This window comes from Astyanax mexicanus, chromosome 1, assembly GCF_023375975.1.
Source record: "Astyanax mexicanus isolate ESR-SI-001 chromosome 1, AstMex3_surface, whole genome shotgun sequence".
In the NCBI taxonomy this organism is placed as follows: domain Eukaryota; kingdom Metazoa; phylum Chordata; class Actinopteri; order Characiformes; family Acestrorhamphidae; genus Astyanax; species Astyanax mexicanus.
The window spans coordinates 64,000,050-64,023,392 of NC_064408.1; the positions used below are offsets into that span (position 1 = coordinate 64,000,050).

The window sequence follows — 23,343 nt, forward strand, 5'->3', positions numbered from 1 at the left end:
TGGATGAAAAATGGCCACAAATCCCCCAGAAAGAATTGAAATATTCTTAGCTGCTGCAAAAAGCATTTAATTGAGAGCTATGTATGTTGCCAAAGGGGATGTTACTGGAAGTACTGACCTTTGGCTTCAAGGCCTGTTCACTTTCTGTAGCTTTAAAAAATAGAATATTGCTTTATAACAATAATTCATCTATCATCTTTACATTCATGCCTTTTGGAAATTGGGTCAGCTTGCATTCACTTAGCTGTTCACTGTAACAATTTTTGACAAGAATAAATAAACAATACATTGTGATTTAAGTTTGGTTATTTAACCATTTCCAAAGCTCTTGATGAGGAAGTCCAGTTTCCCAAAAGCATCTTAGCACTGAGTAGGGCTGCAGTGGTAACTGGTTTCTTGGTACACAATGGTATGAAAATGCAAAGTTATGCTTTGTTTATTGCTGGTATGGGTGAAAAAGGCAAATAATTGGAGTATGTGCACTGCGCATGTGCACTGCGCATTTCCCCCTTATTAACTAACGCCCCATTCAAACACAGGAACAGCCAAGGCAGCAGCACTGCGACCCTAAACAACCCCTGAGCTGTAAACACGATGTTAGTCTCTGTGCAGTATGTTTATTTCATAATACTCCAAAAAACTCCAGTGAAATAGATTCACACAGTATGATTAAAAAAGATAATCTTAAATAAGAGAGAGTTTGTTGTATGTAGTGCTTGGGCTACCATTTAAAATCCACCTTAAGAGTATTGCTAAGAATATGAATATTTGTCTTCACTGAGTGCTTAGCTTTTGATGCTTTGAGCACTTTTTTATGGTGATGCTTACATTCATTTACTGAACTTTTTAATGAAGGACCTTAACTTGAAATACAAGGACCTTAACTTGAAATACAAATGAGTACATTTACAGTATGATTAGTACTATTACTGATGTGAAGGGCCTGCACCTGTCTCCAGCTTTGGTGCCAACAAATCTGGTGTGAAATGGGACTTGAAATGGGGTTGTAGTGAAACATGATAATAAGTACGAACCTTTTTTGAATAGCCCAACTCCATTCTCCTCCAGCATTCTGAAATGCAGCGCCTTTTTTTTTGTATAAAATTTATTTCTGAGTTTTCCCATTTTTTCTCCCAATTTGGCTATCCAATTGTCCTACCCCTTTGTGCATCCCCATCACCAGTTGCGTCTGCGACTTTAGGAGGGTGCGGAAGAGCACATGCCTTCTCCGACACATGTTTAGTCAGTCACCTCTTTTTTGGAGCAATGCCTGAGCGGCTAGCGCACTCGGAGGAAAGCGCAGCGACTCAGTTGCGATACATCCACTCACAGATGCCTCGTGCCACCTGGCGCCATCTTTGAGCGTGATGGGGAGAGAGAGCCATCTACCCACCCGGAGTTAGAAAGGCCAATTGTGCTCCCTCTGGGCGCCGGCAGCTGATGGCAGAGCTAGATGAACGGGAGCCAATATTCTCAACAGGCGTATGATGCTATAGGGGCATAATGTTGCACATCGAAGAAATTGTTATTTTTATACCATAAACAAGCTCAAGGTCAATATATATTATAGAGATATTTTCATCATTTTGCACAGAATTACTTTTGCAATCTGTTCCCCTATCCTACCTATTTGTTTTGTGCATAACCCATACACAGAAATGCATAAACAATAGTTTGAAAGTTAGTTAGTGCAGGTTTATAGTATATAAGCAGAGCTTTATGCGCAACATTTTGTTTCTGCTTGTAAATGGCGGGCTGCTTCAGTTTAATGTCAGGATGTATTCAGCGTGGGGTTCTCTAATATTAGATTAAACTGTAAGACGTGTATAATCCCTGTTGCGCGCGGGGTAGAGTAACAGTGATGCTATGAGGGTAGTAGTGGGTGAATGGCCCTGTAGGAAATAACCCCAGCGTGACATCACACCTGCTCGCGCTGCTGAGGGGCGCCGCTGATGCCCGTGACGCGCGTCTCGTGACCGCGCGCGCGCCTTCAAATCCCCTCAGCCGCCGCGCGCCAGCAGCGTCCGACAGCAGAGCGAGCTACAGAGCGGAGCGTGCGCGCGCGACACTCAGCGACATGACGAGCAGCAGATTCCCAGAGCGAGCCAACAGCAGCGCGAGCTACAGACTCAACTGCAACAGCGGCGCGAGCACGAGCGCCCACAGCGGGAGCGCGCTCTCCCCGCTCCACAGCGCGAGCCTCACACTCGCCGTGCTGCTGATCTCAGCCCTGCCGCTCTGCACAGGTGAGTTCACCATCCTCCATCCCACAGTCCTCTCTTCCTCTTCTCCAGCAGTGTCTATACAGGGTATACAGCACTTTAAAACTTTTAAAAGTTAATCTATCAAAACATTTCTTCAGTCTAATAATGAAATCTAAAACCTAATCTAATAAAAACATGGAAAAGTGAAGTTAAAAGTATATTTGATAATAATTAAAGCAGTAATGCACTTAAAGATCTAAAGATCTAAATAAAGCCAAATTACATTGGAGGAACATCACAGGAAACCTTAAAAGTTTAGTAAGTTCGAAAATACGACCTTTAAAACCAATTTAGGCTAAACTCAAACTGTAAATGTAAAAGCTGTAAAAGCAGGACAAGCCATGGAAAAAGTAATACTGCACTTTAAAACATTAAAACAAGTCCTAATTACACAGGGAGATCACAGAAATCCCGAACAAGTACAAATATTAATAACATTTTATAACAATTATTTAAATGTTGCTGCTTTTAAAACATCAGAAAAAAATACACCCTCCTCAGTCAGCTCTTATTCAGTGCCATGTAGAATTATTTTTGAAAAAGTTACTCTAAACAATGTAGCAGGTGAAATCCAAAAAAAAAAAAAAAAAAAAACTTAAGTCCTAATTTGGCTGCTTGACTCTAAATGCAAAAACCCTGAAACATTGTCTACATAAGCTTAGAATGTCTTTGGAAACATGTGAAACATTAAGAATGTTTGTTTTTTTTTACAACCGATACTGACAATTTATAACCAATCTCTTAGATTGTGTATTAGTTTATTAGTTTATTAGTGATTAGTGTAAATATGAACTTTAAAACCAATTTAGACTAAACTCAAATTATAAACCTTTGTTATACATGCAGGACAAGCCATGGGAAAAAGTAACACTGCACTTCACATGGAGATCACAGGAAACCTGAAAAAAAGTGAAATTAAAATAACATTTTATAACAGTAAACCTTACTGCTCTTGAAACATCAGAACAAGTCCAGCCTACCCTGAAAGAAGATTAAATAAGAAGTGAAGAAGTAAAATAATAATAATAATAAAAACTAAAAATAGACAAGAGCATTACATTAAAGGAACATCACATTAAACCTGGAAATGTAAAATTAAAAGAACATTCATTTAATAATCCAAATAATTGTGTGCTTTAAACATCTAAACAAGTCCAAATTACACAGGGAGATCACATTATTTTAATAATTATTTAAAATAGTTCTGCACTTGACCAACATCTGACTAAATTCAATCAAAGAGGAGGGGATCACATTAAACCTAGAAAAGTAAAATAAAAACATATTTATTAAAGTCCAATAATATTACAGTTTAAAACTCAAAGTGTAAACCTCCACTGAAATTATATAATATAGATAAGCGTGGGCAAACCAAGGGGAAACATAAAAAAATATATATGTAAATGCTAATAATGCTGTAAGCACAAAAGATTATTTACAGTGTGGGTTGCCACCAAAAACCTGAAAAAGGTGTATGAAGAATATAAACTAAAGAAATATTTTAAAAAATTAACAATTTAATCAATATTGCACTGTTGTGAACATATCCAATTGCCTCTGGAAAAAAAGAGTTAAGTAGAAAACCCTTGGAATATTACAGAATAGAACCAAGCATTCGATTACATTTAAAGCTCGTCATATCGTCACTGTCCAATGAAAATAAGTATTTCTATTTTTAGCTATTTTTAGCTTACTATCATACTTAAACACACAAATTGTCCCTTATTCTGTGTTGAACTTTTTCGATAAATGGACCAGTATAATAGTGTATAATAATTACAGAAAAATATAGTTTATACTGTAATGTAGTGAATCAGTTGGGTGTTGTTCACTATGTCCAGCTGTATGTAGTGCCTCTGTTTTAGAGCACTCTACTCTCTTCTTTAGATTTATCCAGAGATACAAGATATTTCAACATAAAGTAATCTTCAAATAGGGATTCATTCTGAACGAGGTCCCATTGAGAAGTTAATTACACAGCCAGTCCCTTTGAAGATATAAATGTTCCTTTCCAATTTAAATACATGGATATTATGGACCAAAAATAATTTTTCTGTGTCCAAAAGACGCTTTATAGCACCTTTAATTTTAAGAGTGTAGTTGTTAAAGTGAGTTAAAATGATTCATGTTGAATGAAGTCATGTTTGTAACACATAATTCATGCTGAGCACACTTCAGATTTGCACTGGGAGAAATTAATGCATGTGTTTAATTAAAGGGGAAGCTGAAATTAGGGGTGAGCTTGCTTGTGAAAATGCTCATGCTTTTCTGAATAATGTGTGTCTTAGTGTAGAAACATCCTGCTTTTGCTCAAAACTGCATGACACTTGCCATCAGGAACATCAGCATGATAAGCTGCACTTTAGCACCCATAGCACAGCAACGATCTTAGTGCTGAATTTTAACCCCTATGGTAAAGGTTTAATTTATGTTTATTATGTTGAACTAACTCTAACAGTGCTGTAATATTGTTTTGTGGGGAAACATTATGCTGTGTCTAAAGCATTGTGTGAATCATCAGTGTTTAAAGAGCACATTTATTTTTTTACAAAGAGTGCAATTAGTCCTGTGTGGATGGATGAACATGCAGATGTGATATGTACCACAATAGAACTGCTATGATTCTGCAAAGTATATTCTTATTTTTACATTTACCTGATATACACATTAAAGCTAAATAAAAGAAAACTTTACTTTTCATACAATTAGAGAAGTGGCATCTGAGGTCGCTGTTTAAACACAACACAAAGTGAACCACAGCCTGTAATGAGTCTTTACATATAAACTGTTATAAGTAAAAATAAATACTATGTTTCTGATAACCAATACAGTTTTGTAAAACAGAATACCCCTTTTAGACCCTGCATCCAATATTCTCATTCTGCATCATGTATTCTCTGTATTTTTAAATGTTTTGTTGCACATAACACTGTTTGAGTGCAGTTATTTATCAGAATAGAGCATTAACCAGCCAATGAACAAGTTTATAAACTAATAAAACAGTAACTAGTCCCCAATTTTTACTCATCTAATTAACATCTAATTTTTACTAATTTAATGTGATTTAGAACAATTTTTTATCATGTTTTTTTGCTGTTTAGGTATGGTTTATTAAAAAAAAAATTACAAACGGGCTTTCAATGCAAAACTATTTTACTTAATTGAATTTATTTGCTTATATAGATTTTATAGTAGAATATTAGAGTCTTTTTTTCTGTGCATCACAGACAAACAGCATTCTTACATTTTTATTTCCATCACTGAAGATAATTCAGGTCTGAAAGGGATGTTGTGATAACAAATTGTGCTAATATTAATTTACACCACTACAAAATTACAGAAACTCTAGGAGGTTCATTCAACAATACACATGATGATTCAGAATGACAGTGAGGAAGACTGATCCGCTCGTTTACTGAGCAGAGCGTAGAAACAGGCTGACGCATCAGCAGCACTGAACTGAATGTGTAGAACGGAACAGAGCGTTCCAGATGGTTTTGTACTTTAGGGCATCATTCACTATTACAGCAGCTTATCGTCTCTAATTGTTTCAGATCTACCAATTTTGCAGTACAGTCTCTTTGTCATTGTCAGCTTAATCCTGTAATTTACCACACCCGCATTAACACTGTGCCCCATCTCTAGATCATCCGGAAAGCTGAGATTATGTAGCGATTTTGATTTTTGTTTTTGTTACTAGACAGTTTATTTTTTAAATATAGATTTTTTTTGTAATTGAAATTGTGCTTAGAAAATATTTTTTTATTTTATTTTGTTGTATTATTACTATGGTACACTATCCACAGCTCTGATGCACTTATAAGTAGCTGTGTTAAAGATCTCACCAGCACCTGCATCATTTAAAAACGGAAAAACCTTGTCTTTAAAGCACTGAATGTAGGAGTGTCTGAAGACAGATACATGATATTAATATAGTTATATTAATGTTTATATTAATGTTTATACATAAGAAAAAATGGATGAATTAGTAGCTGCAGATTCATACAAACTACTATTTAAATAAATGTTCCATATAGTACAGATCTATGTATAAAAGCATATGCTTAATACAATGTAATGTAACCTAATGTATATATATACAACTCTGGAAAAAATTAAGAGGCCATGTAAGTTTCTGAATTAGTTTATCTGATGTGTACGTTTGAGTAAAATTAACATTGTTGTTTTATTCTAAAATTACAGACAACATTTCTTCCAAATGATCAAAATAACAAAAAAGATGCAGATCTTTCAGACCTCAAATATTGGAAAGAAAACAAGTTCATATTCATAAAGTTTTTGAAGTTCAGAAATCAATATTTGGTGGAATAACCCTGGTTTTTAATCACAATTTTCATGCATCTTGGCGTGTTCTCCTCCACCAGTCTTACACACTGCTTTTGGATAACTTTATTAATTTCATCCAAATAAACAGGACATAATACACCATGTATAATGAAGTGTGCAGTTGGTTACTGATCTTTAAGCACCGACCTTTACCATGAATTGTGTATGTGTATTATAGTAAAATGTACCAAATATGTATAAAATATTGTCATTATGACATCATTAATTAAATGTCTGAACGTTAGACTACTGTAACTGTTTCTGCAGTTGCTTGAATAGTTTAATCTGGTTCAGATTAACTCAACAAGTACAAACCTAAACTCTACATTCACTGCAGTTCACTTTCAAATCCCGTCACATCTCTGTACCTTTGTTTGTTTCATTGATTCATTTGTTCATTACTTGACTTGCATTGATTAGAGGTGTATTGATTAGATGGGGTCCAAAAAGTGTTTATGGGTATCTGTTAACTAAATCATCATTTCTCAGGATATTTTAAGAGCTTTAAACATTAATTGATTTGTACTACAATACATTATATTTTAAAAACACAAATAGATGTTTAAAAAAAAAAATCTAAAAGCTGTACATCTAACATGCTCAATTTAACTCATTAAGCTTCCCTGGAGGCAGTAATAAGACGAATCAGGTGGGATTGATTAGTGGGTGGAGTTAAAGTCTGCTGAAAGCTAGCTCTCCTGTTTTATTCTGATGTTTGAGGCTCTTCAACCTGCTGCTCATGCTTGTGCTAATTTTACCCATTAAACAAAACATCACAATTGATCTGAGTGTTAAAGGCACACTATGCAACCCTTGGGTTTTGTCTCCTCCTACAGGCAGAGAGTAAACATTCACTGTTGCTGCTATTTCTCAAGGTTCCTTCCCCAGTCATGTGGGATAGTTTTGAGAATAACAGAAGTGGAGAAAAAAGTGTTTGTGCATTGCAGGGTTAAAAAAAAAATACAATCAGAAAAAAATAATCCATTCTAGTAAATGCTAGTCTAGGCAGACACTAGTTTTGTGAGTTTGATAACTAGCAAATGTGACTAGATCTTTACCTGTTTGTGATTTATGCAACTCATTGTAAATCTCACTTAAAACCAAATCTAATCCAAACTTATTTCACTTATGATGTAAGTTTGCCACATAGCAAGCTATGGAAAGGCAGTTATCTAGCGCTAACTATTACCGAAAGAACAATGTATAGCCAGTGAGCGAGCTAACTAACTAACTAACTAACTAACTAACTAACTAACTAACTAACTAATAACTAACTAACTAACTAACTAACTAATCTAAACAAACATCCCCACTAGCCACTTAGCTCTCCAGCAACTGACCACATTCATAAAAAACAGTTGACCAAACACTTAACAAACAATGACTACCACAGTAAAAACACAAATATGCACAGAAAGAGAGAAATCAACAGTGCGACTCCTTTCTTTTTCAGCTCCTGAAGGCTAATAATAGAACTTGCTTAGTTGCATCTACATTATCTCGATATCACAAAAAAACAGGTTGAAATTTGGCATTTGCTTGGCATTTGCTCTATGACTGAGGAGTCAGTAACAAAACTCTAATAGGCTATGGTATTTAAGCAATGGTTGAGTTGTTATAACGGGACCAAAACATGCCTATACCAGCCCAAACTTTTCACATTCTCTTGGTGCCAAATTCTGCCTTTAACACCTGTGTGCTTCAGCAAAAATTCAGCTTCATCAGAAAAATTAAAAATTGCCTAAAGCTGATGAAAATTACTTGTATCTGCATGATCTTATGTACTGCCTGACAATTGTCTGATTAATTGCACAAGAGGGAACTCTTGGTCTTCCTTTCCTGGGGCGGTCCTGATGAGAGCTAGTTTCATTATAACTTTTTTGGTAGTCTTTGTCACTGCACTTTAGGATACTTTCACAGTTCTTGATATTCTTCTTTTCTTTAGTTAGTTGAGTAGTTCTTTCCATAATATGGATTAGAATATTACTCAAATAGGATTATTCACTGTATACCAACTCTACCTCTTCACAACTTTACAACTGATGCTCTCAAACACATTAAGAGGCAAGAAATTTAAGTAAATAAATAAATGTACTCTTTTACTTTACTAAGTTGAGCACAGCTGTTAACTGAAAGCCATTCAGGTGACCACCTCTGACTGAGAAAATTCAGCCAAGATGTGGAAAGCTGTCACAAACAGGAAGTGCTATAAATCTAATATATCAGAGTTTTTCTTCATAGTTTGGATAACTTCAGTATTAATCTAAAATGGCGAACATTTTTAAATAATTAAAAAACATCAACCTTTTGACTGGTACTGTATACATGTAAATATCAGAAGCTCGTGTTTACATTTTTGAATAATTGTGTGTCTGTATGCATGTGTGTGTTTCAAAGGTGCTCCAATGTTCCTGAATCCATCCACAATACAGCATGACCAGCTTCTAAACCAGGTAGGTATCATCCACTCAAAACACACACACACACACACACACACACACACACAAAAGAGGATGGGAACAATACATGCATACAACTGTCATGATTTATTATTATTATTATTGTTGTTATTATTTGTATTATTATATGCCACTGATAAGATAATAATATGACAACATAATAATGCAAATACAGCATAATTAGGTCAATGGACTATTTTGAATATTTAAATGCTGGATTAAAGATGTTTAAATATTCTTAATTAATAAAACAGAAAAAAACTAAAAATGGGCAATATTAAGGTCAGCAAAAAGTATTAAGGTTATGTCCATATATTGTATAATATATTGTACAATATGTCAATATTGTTATTATGTGACAAACTCATACAGCCTTATTATTTCTTTAATACGTTCTCTAACCTAAATCTAAATTTTACAGGTTTTTCATTTTTGAACCATGGTCTCAACCATCCTTAGCTGCCAAAATCAGAGATGCTGCATTAAATGAGTCATTTAACCAATAAAACTAAATCCTTTTACTCTTTGAGCTTCAGAATGTAGGAGTTCTGTGACTGTGTGGAATTGCTCAGACCTGTTTTTATATTCATTGTGAACACAGTTCAGTGTTTATAGCCCTTGGGGTTTTATTTCGTTTAAGTTAATGGAGCTCGGTCAAATGCCTTTCAAACATAGTCAGAGCATTTCCATATCACAGGCGTCTAAAAACAGCACAGATTTTAATATTCCAGTTGGACACTTTGACAGAACTTTGTAGTCAGTTCACCCATGTCTCTCCTGTGCCCTCTCCCGCAGATAGATAATGCGTGCACATCCTACCTCTCTGCAGAACGACCCTTCAGGGTGAGTAAGGCCGTCTTTATGCAAAGAACTGTCCCTTAATGCTGCAGAAAAAGTCAGAACCACGCAATTCCAGGGTCATCTCTGGGCTTTGGAAAACATCTTTGTACTTTTCCATTGCATTTACTCTGGGCTCAAGCCATTTAGCTGAAAAGCATCCAATTAAACTGTCTGTAACCTGTCTTACATTTCCCTTTTAGACATCTGACATACTGCAGGACTTCTGTGGCCTGATGCTGGAGGTGCTGCGAAATTCTCAGGTAAATGGTTAAGGCTAAAACTGTGTGTTTATATAAAGATATTAGCTCCTTAAGATACCTGTTAAAACAATTGGTTAGCTATAGCCTAACATATTTAAAACATTCATTGATCATTTTGTGGAAACATCTACCTTGCGCTTCTACTCACTGATCAATTTATTTCCTCTATATACTTTCAATATAAAAAAGCAGAGCTAGTTAGTTAGTCAGTTAATAATGAATGGTGGTCTCCCCATTCTCAGCACAGCATTGACACTCACATGGTTGTGTTATGGTAGCGTGTGGGGGGATAGGGGGACTTGTATGTATGTTAAAAGTAGGCAACCACCTAAAAGGGCTAGAAAGGCTAGAGAATGTCAACATATCGTATTTTTCGCACTATAAGGCGCTATAAGGCACACATTTTCTGGTCTAACTAACTACTAAATGTAACTAGTAACTTGTAGTAGGAACAGGGGTGTTGCCATGTTTCCTTCAAAATTTAGCAGGTCTCTCCACTGGGTGACGAGACTTGTAAAGCTTAAACTAAGTAAACAAAACTGTAATAAAATTAAAAAAAAAAAAAAAATTCAGACGAGTCAGACAAGTTAAATTTCTCTACTGAGAACTGTCTATTTGGGTGAGTAAAGCACTTCCGTTTATTTACAGTAGGCTTAGATTTCCAGATTTTCACTAAAGCTGAAACATTAACAAAATGAGCTACAGCACTACACTGAGGAACCCGAGTGTTCCAGTAACCCAGGGTGATATAAGCTAGCGGTTCATGCCACGTAGCTTGTTTTAACACTGTGAACGCGCAGGCTACAGTCTGATATACTCGCCTCTGAACAGCAAAAGGGCTGGCACTGTGGTTAACGGCTAATGCTAATGCTGCTCCAGGAATGCTAGCCGGGGTTAGCAGCAGACTACAGGCTGATAAAACTCAAGGCTGAACAGCAAAAGAGCTAGTGCTTAGCACTGTTAGCAGCTAATGCTAATGCTGCTGGAGAACTAAATTGCTACTCCTGTATTACTCTGTACTTTATCAGAGTGACTTTACTGCTCTTTACAACCTGACTGGTAAAATTCAGTGGATTAAAAGGCGCACTGGCGATTTTTGGAAAAATGAAAGGATTTTAAGTGCGCCTTATAGTGCGAAAAATATGGAATTGCAAATGATGAATACAGACAGATTAGCTACAGTCTCTAACTGTCCATCAGCAATTTGAAGTTACAAAGTAGGTGTTTCCAATAAAGTGGCCGGTGTGTGTATGTTCTGAAGGTACATGTTTGAATGTATCTTTTTAAACACAGGAGTTCTCAGCTCATGAGCCCAGGAAAAGAGTGAGTACACATCTGCACACACTGTGATCAAATTATAGTCCAGTTAGAGTTCAACAGCATCATAACATCAACCCTTTTTTTCTATTTCTGTGTGCTCCTGTAATCACGTGTCTCTGTAATTGTACTTGTCAACTTTAATTTTCCCTTCCTGTATTTTTATGGCTGTCTGTCCTTGCTTTATGTGTCTTTGTTTCCGTTTGTGTGCTGTGAACACGCTTGTATGTTTCTATGTTATTGGGTTTTTGTATGTAGTTTTTATTTCATTACACAAAGCCAAATGGTGCAGGACTGACTGACGGGACGGTAGGTCGTTTTAGGTTCTCATTCTCTTTGCTCTACTGTAGCACCTGCTGCTTACCTCATTCTGTCACTGTTCTGCAAAGTGGCACAGTGTTGGCTCACACATTTCAGCTGCACATTGTTATTTGAAGGATGTAGAGAGCAGTGAACACAATACACACCTACACACAACAATGAACATGGCTTTTCTCCTCCTTCTCCTCTTTGTACGGCTTGTGACTTTCAGTTTGTGTGGCTGTGTTCGCTGTGTTTTTCACTACTTGCATGGGGCGTGTGAGTTCATTCACGTATCTTGTTGCTCATCACCTGGCCTGCCAAGATGTGTCAGAACACAAATGTAGAAATTAAGCATTTAAAAACTACAATTGGTCCACTTTGTGAAAATACCTATTATTCATTTAATTATTCATTGTAGTCTTTCCTAAGTGCTGTCATTTTGTAAAACACTCTCTTCTTAAACAATTTTGGTAATTTGGTAATTTTTTTATAGAACTCAATTATGAATCACTAGGAAAGATAAAAAAAAACAGCATGGCCTTGATTTAGAAAAGAACTTGCTTTTCACTTTTGTGAGGCATAGTTTTAGGGGAACTGAAAGTTCAAATAGATACAGTAATTACTTGTGTGTTCAGCTTGGTTTGATGGCTTGTGATCACCCATCTTCCTCTTGATTATATATTTACTTTGGTAAAATCAAAGAAACTCATCATTTTTAAAAGGTCTCTTACATTTTTCAGAGCTTTATTTGTCATACTGCCCAACTCAAGTTGATAGTTGTTAGTATGATAATAAGCTGATAATGTAAATCTGCTATATGTTTTCCAATAATACCTGATTCTGTTTACTTTAGTGCATAATGGTGCAGCCTTTGAAGCATTGTCCCTACCAATTGAGAGGTTTGATAAACAATGATACTACTGCCATTATTCAATTTACACAATAACAATTTGGATGAAGGGGTTTATCTGTATAGGTTGGTAGGATGGACATCCATTTCCTCCTATCAATCAGTGTGATGCTAGCCAATGTAAATAAATTGGCCATTCGTTTTTTTCCCTCCAAGCATGTTTAACTGTGCATTAGCCTGTGTTCAGAAAGAAGCAGTTTGTTGGATTCATGTAGCAACAGAGTTTGTCCTAGCTATTGGATGGTTAAAGACAATGCACAACACAACACATCTGTCTCATACACTATAGTTTTGTATATTACAAATCACTGGAAACATAAAGCACCCCAAAAACCATTGGTGCCAGTAGTACAAGTGATCTGCTCTGTCTAGGTCTTTGTGTGCATGCATGTTATATTCTCATGCCTGAGAGCAGTCTTTCTCAATTCTGGTCCTGGTTGGGAGCAGGAGAAGCACTAAATTTGCAGCACCAGGACCAGGATTGAGAAACACTGCCTTAGAGGGACACACTCCATTGTTTTCAGTGCTAGCCCAGAGATTCAGCATTTCTGCATGACAGCCTGCTTCACTACTTCTGTGTTTGTATTGAACATTGCTGCACCACGTGTGCAAAATGAACACTGAGCCGCACTGAGGACACGTTTGTGTGTGTAGGTGTGTATGTGCATGAAAGTGAGTGTAGTTGAGAGCGTGACTGGTGGCCAGCCTGTGTGATGTCCTCTCTGCGACCTTTGCCCTCTGATTTTCAGGGCAGTTGTTCATGGTTTTCATCTTTCTCTGTGTCCCTCTGTGTATGTATGTGCGTCTATTCGTCAGTCCTCTGTGTTCCACCCTCTCCTGCAGCTCATACCCCAGCTCCATAGTAGACGACGCAGACGAGTGGAGTCACATGTATGTATCCTCTGCGTGCTTCCTCCTCATATAGCCTGTGCTGAAGATAACACAGAGAGCAACATCTCTTCTTCCTGTGAATGAGATCAGCGATCTCTCTTCATTCATCACTCCGCACAATTACATCTCTGAGATAGATGTAATTGTGTTGTTTCTACTGATGCTTCAGTGTGACATCGCATGACTCAAGACTGATGCTGATGTTACCTGCCAACTCACCCTCTATGGCTCTCAATGGTTTAAAACCTTCATGCACATGCAGTATATGTTCAGAAGTATCTAGATGCTTCTATGAATTGTAAACTGAGGTGATAATTTTATATTTATAGAATCTTTTTAGAAAAGCATTGTCAATAGAATGAGATAGGATCTTAAAGGAGAAAAATGGACTTTTGTTTTAGTAAAACATGATAAAAAGTACTTACCTTTGATGAAAAGCACACCTCTGTTCTCCCACAGCGTTCTGAGATCCTGAAATTTTAACAGTTTGTCCAAACACCCTTCAGACTTGCTGAACAGCTTCTTGTGCACTTTTTTTGTGCAAGTTTTTAATGCCTTGTTTTAAATCTCAGGACTCTTTGTATTCTAGCATGGAAGGTGTGGAGATACTTTGAGCCTGAATAACGGTGGAAAAAGCAATTTATCGTATGATATACTTTTATCATGTTATACTACACCAAAAGTCCATTTTACACAAGAGTTCTGCTTTAACACATCTCTGGCTGATGTTTGACACGAAGCATTGTGATCTTAGGCCGCAGGTCTCTAGTCTTTTATGCAGGATGCAACATGAAGATGACAATTGATCAGATAATTGCAGATAAGCCTGGGCCTTAGATCACCATGCTGAGTACCAAGCATTAGTTAAAAGCATATCTACACTGGACTGTGGATCAGTGGAACTATGTTGCAGTACCTCTGGGATTGTGGGATTGTGTGTGGCATTTTGAACTAGAACCAAGCATTTATCAATGGTTCCTGTTCTCACAAATGCTCTTGTTAATTAATAGCAGTAAGACATTTACAGCAATGTTCCAACATCTAGTTAAAATCAAGCCCAGAACAGTTTAAGCTGTTAGTGCAGCAAAGGGAAGAAAAGTATAATTGATTTCAGAAGGAAATTTTATTAAATAAGTTTCTACAAACATTTGGACATTTATACTTGTAAATTTTCAGTCATTTCCTATGTAAAGGTGAGAAACAGTAAGAGATAAAGATTAAAGAGGATAAAAAAAACAAGTTTATTAGTGACAAGGACAGAGATGAGAAAAGACGAAAGAGGACAAACAAGACTACAGTAACAAGACTACAGCCATTCTTCTGAGCTACTACAGTTCCCACAATATACATGTGCAGGTGAAATTAACTTATGCACCTTATTAGTGTGTATTCCCTTTGTGACTGTAGGTTCTGAAACATCAATTTTGGTATAGATACACATACCACTACATCCTACTGTATACACCTAATTTTTAAAGATAGGATGTCTCATTATAAGCTTCTGACCTGGAAATATATTACCAGGGGTTTTCCAGATGTTATTTTGAAGCGGACATGGACATGTTGCAGAAATTTCAAACTGAATCAGCAAGTATACATGTTCTTAAAGGCTTTAACAGTCTTTGCTGTCATGATGAGCCTGTCAGTCTATTGCCGTTGAAAAGACCACCCATCTTTCCGCATTCTCCGTTCCACACAATTACGCCTGAGAGATAGACTTGTGTAATTATGTTACTCCAACTGATGCTCTGATGTTACATTAAGGATTAATTATTATTGTTTGTGGTGATGGTGATTGAGTTTCTGCTTCCATAGCATCTGGTGCAGTGATATCATCTGTTAAATCAGTTACGAATTACCATTTAAACATTAGAAAGAACTACATTAATATTTCGATATTATATATATAAAATATATATATCATTTTCTGCAAATATGTATGCAGTCTTTATTATTGGTGGTATAATGCATTTTAGGGGTGTATCAGTACACTCAGTCCATGATTGAATGAATCTGGGTTTATAATTCAATATTGTCATGATACTTTAAGCACAACAAGAGTAAAGTAGACGTAATACTATTCGGGTTGTTGTTAATTAAACTAATCAGTCTAAAGCAGTGAGGTGGTTGAAGTGTAATGCTCCTGGTTGTTCCCAGACTTTATTGTTCAAACAGTGCTTTTGCATTAGAGGTTGGCATGTTGCTGTTCTAAAAATACAGGTTATTAAGCAGTTCTTGCCTTTAGCACAACCTAGAAACGAGAAGAAATGTAATAATGTCTTCATTTTCGGTGTTAAAGGGCTTTTTAGGGGTGACTGTTGATTAAACTAATGAATCTAGAGCAGTGAGGTGGTTGAAGTATAATGTTTGACATGGTTTTTGAGTGCTGAATGATAATTCTGGTTGTTCCCAGACTTTGTTGTTCAAACAGTGCTGTTGCATCGGAGGTTGGCATGTTACTGTTCTAAAAAATACCACAACATAGAAATGATAAGACATGCCATATTTGATTATTTATGGAATCTAAAGCAGTTATACTCTTTTGCAAACAGATTTTAAGCAAGATTTTTATAAGCAGTAATTGGTTTGAAATCATGATTCCAAGCTTCCACATATTGTAATGCTGTGATGTTTGTTTGAGTCTCTCTGTTGGGAAACTAGTGATGCCACATATAACCAGTGACCAACCAGTTATGCAGTGCTGGAGGGATTTGACTGTAGAAAGAAATTGCATCCTTCTTTAATATCTTGTGATTCAACTCGCTATAATGCCATTACAATTGATTCAATCACATCTCACCTCTGAGGCTCTTCTTCCGCTCGTTAGGTAGAGCTCTAATTCAGCCTGCGTATGACGTAGGTAATTATTGGGGGAGTGATGTTGTGTATGTATAGTATGTCCTGATGCACATCAGCAGATTACTTTTTCTTAAAATTTGTATCCCTTTTCTTTTTGCATAAACAAATCAGTTCAGATGCGTTTTGTATAGTTCTTGTGAATGCCTGCATCTGTGTGTGAGTGTGCACGGGGAGTGGGAGTAGTGGGAGGGCGCTTGTGTTTCTTCCTTCCTGAGTGCATCCCTTCCCAAAGGCACGCTTCTCGAAATTAGCTGCATTATCTGTTCTTTTCCATTTGGCCAGTAATTATCGACTAAAATTATCTGCACTGACCTGCACTGCTTAGTTACTACCTCATTGTCAACGACGTACAACTGGAAAAGCACAAGTTGAAACTCAGGCCGCTACAATAATGCAGAACTTTGTGGATGCAACAACCTTAACCCCTTATGCTCCATGACTTTTATTACACCCTAATGATTACTATACTGTGTCTATATGCAAAGCAGTGCAAATAGGCTTAGTTGATCTTAGGTTTTCCAGTAAATAAAAAAGAAAGGAACCACCATCGGTTCTGCAGACATTAAGAGATTAAAAGCAAAACAGTGTTGCCATTTCTTTTTAAAAGTGATTAAGTATTTTCCTGTGTATATTGCAAATTCAGTCACTTTGAATGTGAAGTACTAGAAATGAATTCCTAGTGGAATGCCTGGTGAAATCTGGTGAAAGCTTTTGTGAAAATATGTTACAGAGAACACTTTTGCACATGCAGTTTGATTCCAGATTTAAAGTACCTGTCTGTATGTTTTTGGTAAGCAGTGTTGGGCACGTTACTTTGAAAAAGTAATTAGTTATAGTTACTCGTTACTTCTCCAAAAAAGTAACTTACGTTACGTGGAGTTACTAACGGAGTTACTCCACTATAAAAGTAACTAGTTACCAGTAAAAGTAACTATTGCGTTACTTTTATTATTCGCCCTAAAAAAAAAGGAAATCAATTATGTAATAACTATTATTATTAGAAAAATAACAAACGAAAATAAACTCAAAATGTTGACAAAAATATAATAATAAATAATATCTAACGAATTAAAAAAAAAAACACGAAATTCTCCACACAAGCAAAGAAAATTACTAAAACTTGTAATACTGAAAAAAACGGAAAAAACGGAAAAACGCATCTGGGGATGAAATTAAACAAACCAAGCCACACTCAAAGGAAATATGTATATATAAACAAAACAAAAGAATGGACAAAAACAACAATCTAATGACCGTTAAAATGGTATTAATATAACAGCTTCACCAAAAGAGAATAGAGCTTAGATCGTGCCCAAAAAATCCGACCCGACCCAGCCGGAGCCCGTGCACGTTCTGCCCGAGCCCGACCAAACCCGAACCATAAACTGTCTGTTTTCGGGCTGATTGAATGAGAGAAATATAATGAGAATTATGTTTATTAACACTAACATAGAAGCATAGAACTATTATTTAATTAACATGATTTTTAAGAACAGCTACACAGAGCGCTGCAAGTCAAACGCGGAGGCGTTCACGTGCGCCCAGAGCTACGTGATTACATTTTTCATTTTTATTATAGGTTAATTTTATTTTGTTTTACTTTTTTCTGTTCAGTAAGTTTTTAGGGTGGGCTTGCTAGTTTTTATTATTCACACATCTCATCAGAGAGATCAATCTAATAAACGTGAGAGAGAGAGAGAGAGAGAGAGAGAGAGAGAGAGAGAGAAAGAGAAAGAGAGAGAGAGAAAGAGAGAGAGATTTGTGTTCTGGTATGAGTTACTCACAGGTAAATGTTCTCACACACTGAATCTCCTGTTTCTCTTTCATCTGCCTCGTGCTCATATTGTAATCCCATACATAGTTCTGCAGTTTCTCAGTGTTTTCTGTCGTATTTTGCGGCTAGCGCGAGCGCTTTACACAAGAACTAACGGACCACGAGGTGCCGCGCGCTCGGCACAACACCTTTTTCGTTCGCTTTAGTGAACAATAATAATTGGTTACTTAGTAACATTGCGATTATCACACCAGAGCTTTATATAAAATAAAAATAGGAGCCCGATTTCGGGTCGGTCCTCGGCTCAGCTCGGGTTCGGGCAGAAAATTTAAACTCTAAAAGAGAAAGCAGCAGCACCACAAAAACCGGAGCAGCTAAAAAGAGTTTAACGTCCTTAAATCGGAACTTGGCCTGTCCACGGCAATCACTGAATTGATTAGAGCACGCAAATCGTCACAATTGTGCCTCACTTCACCACGCCAAACCACAGGCACAGCGGCCAGAAGCTCAAGTTCACCGGAAAGAGGAGGGGTTAACCAGGGCAAAGCGTAGTAAAAAAAAAAAGTTCATAGAGCTGCTAAAGTAACGTGCAGTAACAGGGTGTCGGAAATGGTAACGGCGTTATAGTTACAGTCAGAGTAATTAGTTAGATTACTCCTTACTGAAAAAAGTAACGGCGTTAGTAACCAACACTGTTGGTAAGACGGTGTTATTGCACTATGCAAGTTATAAAGTACTTTTAAATCTGTTCAGAGTGGTGATATTAGAAATGACTTAATTTTCTCTCTTCAGTTTGATTTGCATTTTTCATTTTATTATTTTTTGATATCTCTATATTCACTGTACCTCTTGTATCAGCACCATTAAAAGCATCTACAGTAAAAGCTGTTAGAGCCAAAATAAATATATCCTGGGGAATTAATACCAGACAATCTGATTTTAGAATGAGTATGTCTGGCCTTGACTGGATGGTATCAGAAGCACATTGATGCCTTTTATTATAATATTTTGCCCTTTCCCCCCTCAAAAACACAACTGCTATCAATTTGAAAGGGAAAATCTTAAGTATTGATCCTTTAATGTAGCCTATTTACTTTATTTAATTTATTGCGAAATATATATTGTAACATGGTATGTACAAATGACACATTTGTTTTTGCATAAATAGAACAATATTTTAAATTTAGAGGAAAAAATAACTGGCATATAATATTTCAAAAAAAAAAAAAACTTTACACTGAAAAGAGCTCTTGTAAAAATGTTGAAGACTTTCTTCTGTAAATAATAAGATGCCCTTTGTTCATGCTTTCACTGTTGACCTTTTCATGCTCTGCTTGTTGTATTGTGACACCTGTTGCCAGGTTGGACAAGCTTTACAGAATTTTGTGAAAAATCCCATTCAGCCCTAAATTCTAGTTACGAAAAATTGCTGTTTTACAGGAATAGAAATACAACAGGGAAGTAATAGGATTTTCTTGTTCTGTATGGCAAGGTCCAACCTTGCAATGAAAGCTATGATATGGCAAAATGATATGGCATTATTCTGGTCAAAGATATGTACAAAGAGTTCAACTGCAAAAACAGATAAGTGCTATCTGTTTGTTTTTTTAAATGAACTCTTCATATCTTTGTTAAATGTTATGATTGCTAATATTACTTTGCATATTGCAAGCCTTGAACTTATTTGGCTGCACAAGCAGTAGTGTGTTGTTGAAGGAATCTCTGTTATACAGGTCAAAAGAACAGTGTTTGTTTAAGTTGGGCTGCGTGGCCACCTAGATAGAAATCATAATGATTTAATTACTATGAAATATTTACTAACTTTGCGTAGGTTAACTGTTACATACAAATGTTTGGACAAAAATATTTAAATGACATTTTTGTGATTTTTTAAATAAAAATGATCAAAAAATAGTATAACAAATCCTCTTGAAAAAGGGAAATATACCAATTTTATAAAAAAAAAAATTATAGAAAAAATTATGTGCTTTCACTTTCACATAAACTAAAAATCTAATTTTACTGGGGCTCCCAAACTTTTGCATACAAGTTTATGTATGCATGAGAATTAAGAATGTATGTGTGGATCATGGGTGTTCAGTTGTCTGCGTATTTTAAATTATTATTTTACTGCCCTAACTGTCATATAAGTCATTTAAAAATGTGCAGGTTGTTGTGTGTCTAATGAGAAAGTGTTCTTCTTTCTGTTCAGGAGGACATGCAGGGCCCGGGTGCCATCCAGAGTAGAGGATACTTCTTATATCGGGTGGGGAATAACATTTAAACTCTGTTTTAACAGTACTTTTCACAGTTGTTATGTTGTAATGTATTTAGATTGTTGGAAGATTTTTTTAAATTAAGAGCTATATATTTTTCTATGTTTTATATATTCTTTATATTATGGAATAATAGAATAATCTTTTTCCTTTTGTATAGCCACGAAATGGAAGAAGGTCAACGGAGTATGTGTAGAGAGAATAAACATAACAGGTAACTGATCCCTAGATCTGTTTTGTCCTCAGAAAAATGGCAAACAAAGACATGTGCTGGCTGTTGTGTACAAGCTGGGATGCTGCGCTTTCAAATGTGCTGGGCTGTTTTTTTAAGTGGAATTGTAACATAAAAAATAGGTATATATATATATATATACAATTTATTAATTTTACTAAAGAAAGGTGTTCAAATTAACTAAATGTTTAAATAACTTGACAATTCAAGGTCCAATTTATTTAAAATTACTCTATAAAAGTTCTACAATTCTACAAAATGTTATTAAGCTATCTACATTTTATCAAATGTAAATAACAGCCAGATAAATCTGGATCTTTGACTTTGAATTCTTTGACAAAGTCATTTTGCATTCAAAGTGATGCTGTACGAGAGGCAGTTATCTGGCTTTACATGTGTCGGAGATGGCATGTGCTAATCGTCACCCTCTTAGTGCTGGGGGGCGTTACTAGTGACGGAAGGGAGTCATAATAATTGGGTGGGGTCATTTCCCTTCTAAATTAGGGAGAAAAAGTTTATCAAATTAGAAATTGTAAAAAGAAGATTGTTTGTTTTTTCGGTTAGATTGAGTCAGTCCCTCTCACTGTTTTTTGTTTCTGTCTCTTTACACAGTCATTGTCCTGTGCAGCTGCTGTTTTAACCCAACTGAAAGCCAGACGAACCCTGAACACCACACCTACTCATCTGGAGCACCTGCTTACTGTCCGTCTATGGTGTATAGTGATGTTGAATGTAAATAGAAAATCCAAATAAAGTCTTTTTTTGACCCAGAGGTCCTAATCGTGTAACCATGTTGTGTCTTTTGAATTAAAAGCATTCTCAAATGTTCTCTCATTGTTGTGGTGTGATTCTGAGTGACTATAGAGTGTCTATGTATCTTTATCATGGATGCTTGCAGGGTTTTTACTGATGATTCTGAATTGGTTAAGACTGGTAACTTTGTCTTTCTCTTTCTTTTGCTCTTCACGCTCTAGCTTTCTTTCATGTGGAGGCCTGTTTTATACATACATAAAAATACAGCTCTGGAAAAAAAATATGAGACCACTTAAAAATGATGAGTTTCTTTAATTTTGCCAAAATGAAAACCTTTGGAATATAATCAAGAGGAAAATGGATGATCACAAGCCATCAAGCCAAGCTGAACTGCTTGAATTTTTGCACCAGGAGTGGCATGAAGTTATCCAAAAGCAGTGTGTAAGACTGGTGGAGGAGAACATGCCAAGATGCACGAAAACTGTGATTAAAAGCCAGGGTTATTCCAGCAAATATTGATTTCTGAACTTTTAGAACTTTATGAATATGAACTTGTTTTCTTTGCATTGTTTGAGGTCTGAAAGCTCTGCATCTTTTTATTTTTGCAGTCATTTCTCATTTTCTGCTAGTAAATGCTCTAAAATACAATATTTTTATTTGGGATTTGGGAGAAATGTTGTCTGTAGTTTATAGAATAAAACCTCAATGTTTATTTTACTCAAACATATACCTATAAATAGCAAAATCAGAGAAACTGATTCAGAAACTGAAGTGGTCTCTTAATGTATATGTATATGGATTTATTTTGAAATGCGCAGGGAGACGAGCTAAATATAAAAATGTCACAACAGTTTAAACACTTCTTTTTTAAAACTCTGGGAAATGTGGCACACAGTATACGGGTCAGAGACAGCCGAGTGTTTGTGCAGCATGAACACAGGCTTTTTACTCTTCACTGGGTCCGGAGTTGTAAGAAAGGCCCAGAAGGCCTTGCAGAACTCACAAGGCATTAGCGTAGTAGCAGTAGTGTTAGCTGGTGTGGATGTGTGTGTATGACGTGAAACAGGGACCTCTAAGAGAGTGTGAAGAGATGGAGATTTCAATTAACCCTGGAGTGTGAAAAAGTAGCAGAGCGTGAGACATATGCTGTGGCACCAGCCGTGACATTCACACACGTATTATAGGGGTTATATTGTGAATAATGCATTTATCTTCAGTTTATTCAGTTCAGCTCTGGTAACAATCCTCCCTATTAGACTTGCTCTATGAGGGAGATGTTTGCATATCCCACTGTGATTAGCCCATGGTCACTACTGACACACAGTGCATCATTAAATAGTGCTTTAGACACAACTTTATGCAACATCATGCAAATGTTTAACATTCTGGTTACAGTTCATATTGCTGTAAAGAGCTGATTGCTGATTGAGTAGAACATAAACTGAAATCCAAATATCATACAGTTTTAGAATAGAAAAGCTGTGAAAAAGACACAAGATGACTTGATGAAACTTTAATGATTGATGTCCATAAGCATTTAAAGCAACATTGTCTGCAGATCACAATGTGCTTAATAAGAAAAGCTTTTCTGCATGCTTACTACAAATTTCGGCATTAGAGGTTTTCAAAGGAACAAATTAACAAGCCTGGTTCATTTAGAAAAAAGTTGTGAACTAACTTTATTAAAATTACAATAGAATGTAACTATTTGACCACATTGAGCAACAGTATGTTTGGAGGAAAAAGAAAATCTAACTGGCTGGAGGCACAAGCAACATTCAATAGAGGGAACTTCCAGCAACTTCTGCTAATTCTTAAGGTTTTTTTACTAACACCTAGTGTGCTGGTAAAACATCAG

At 36.2% G+C, this 23,343-nt stretch overlaps 1 protein-coding gene across 4 annotated transcripts; it reads left to right on the plus strand.

The window, feature by feature from the left end:
• The first annotated feature begins 1,999 nt into the window (after positions 1-1,999).
• Positions 2,000-21,560, plus strand: nmu (neuromedin U). Of its 4 annotated transcripts, XM_022664483.2 has the most exons (10): positions 2,000-2,246; positions 9,009-9,064; positions 9,866-9,913; positions 10,111-10,170; positions 11,464-11,493; positions 11,746-11,796; positions 13,517-13,591; positions 20,437-20,490; positions 20,661-20,714; positions 21,345-21,560. In XM_022664483.2, the coding sequence occupies exons 1-9, from the start codon at positions 2,078-2,080 to the stop codon at positions 20,694-20,696; spliced, it is 579 nt and encodes a 192-aa protein (XP_022520204.2). In that variant the 5' UTR covers positions 2,000-2,077; the 3' UTR covers positions 20,697-20,714; positions 21,345-21,560. The 4 variants fall into 4 exon arrangements, with proteins under 4 accessions (XP_022520204.2, XP_022520212.2, XP_022520207.2 ...); XM_022664491.2 differs by lacking the exon at positions 13,517-13,591; XM_022664486.2 differs by lacking the exon at positions 11,746-11,796 and having other exon boundaries at positions 2,001-2,246.
• The last annotated feature ends 1,783 nt before the right edge of the window (positions 21,561-23,343 follow it).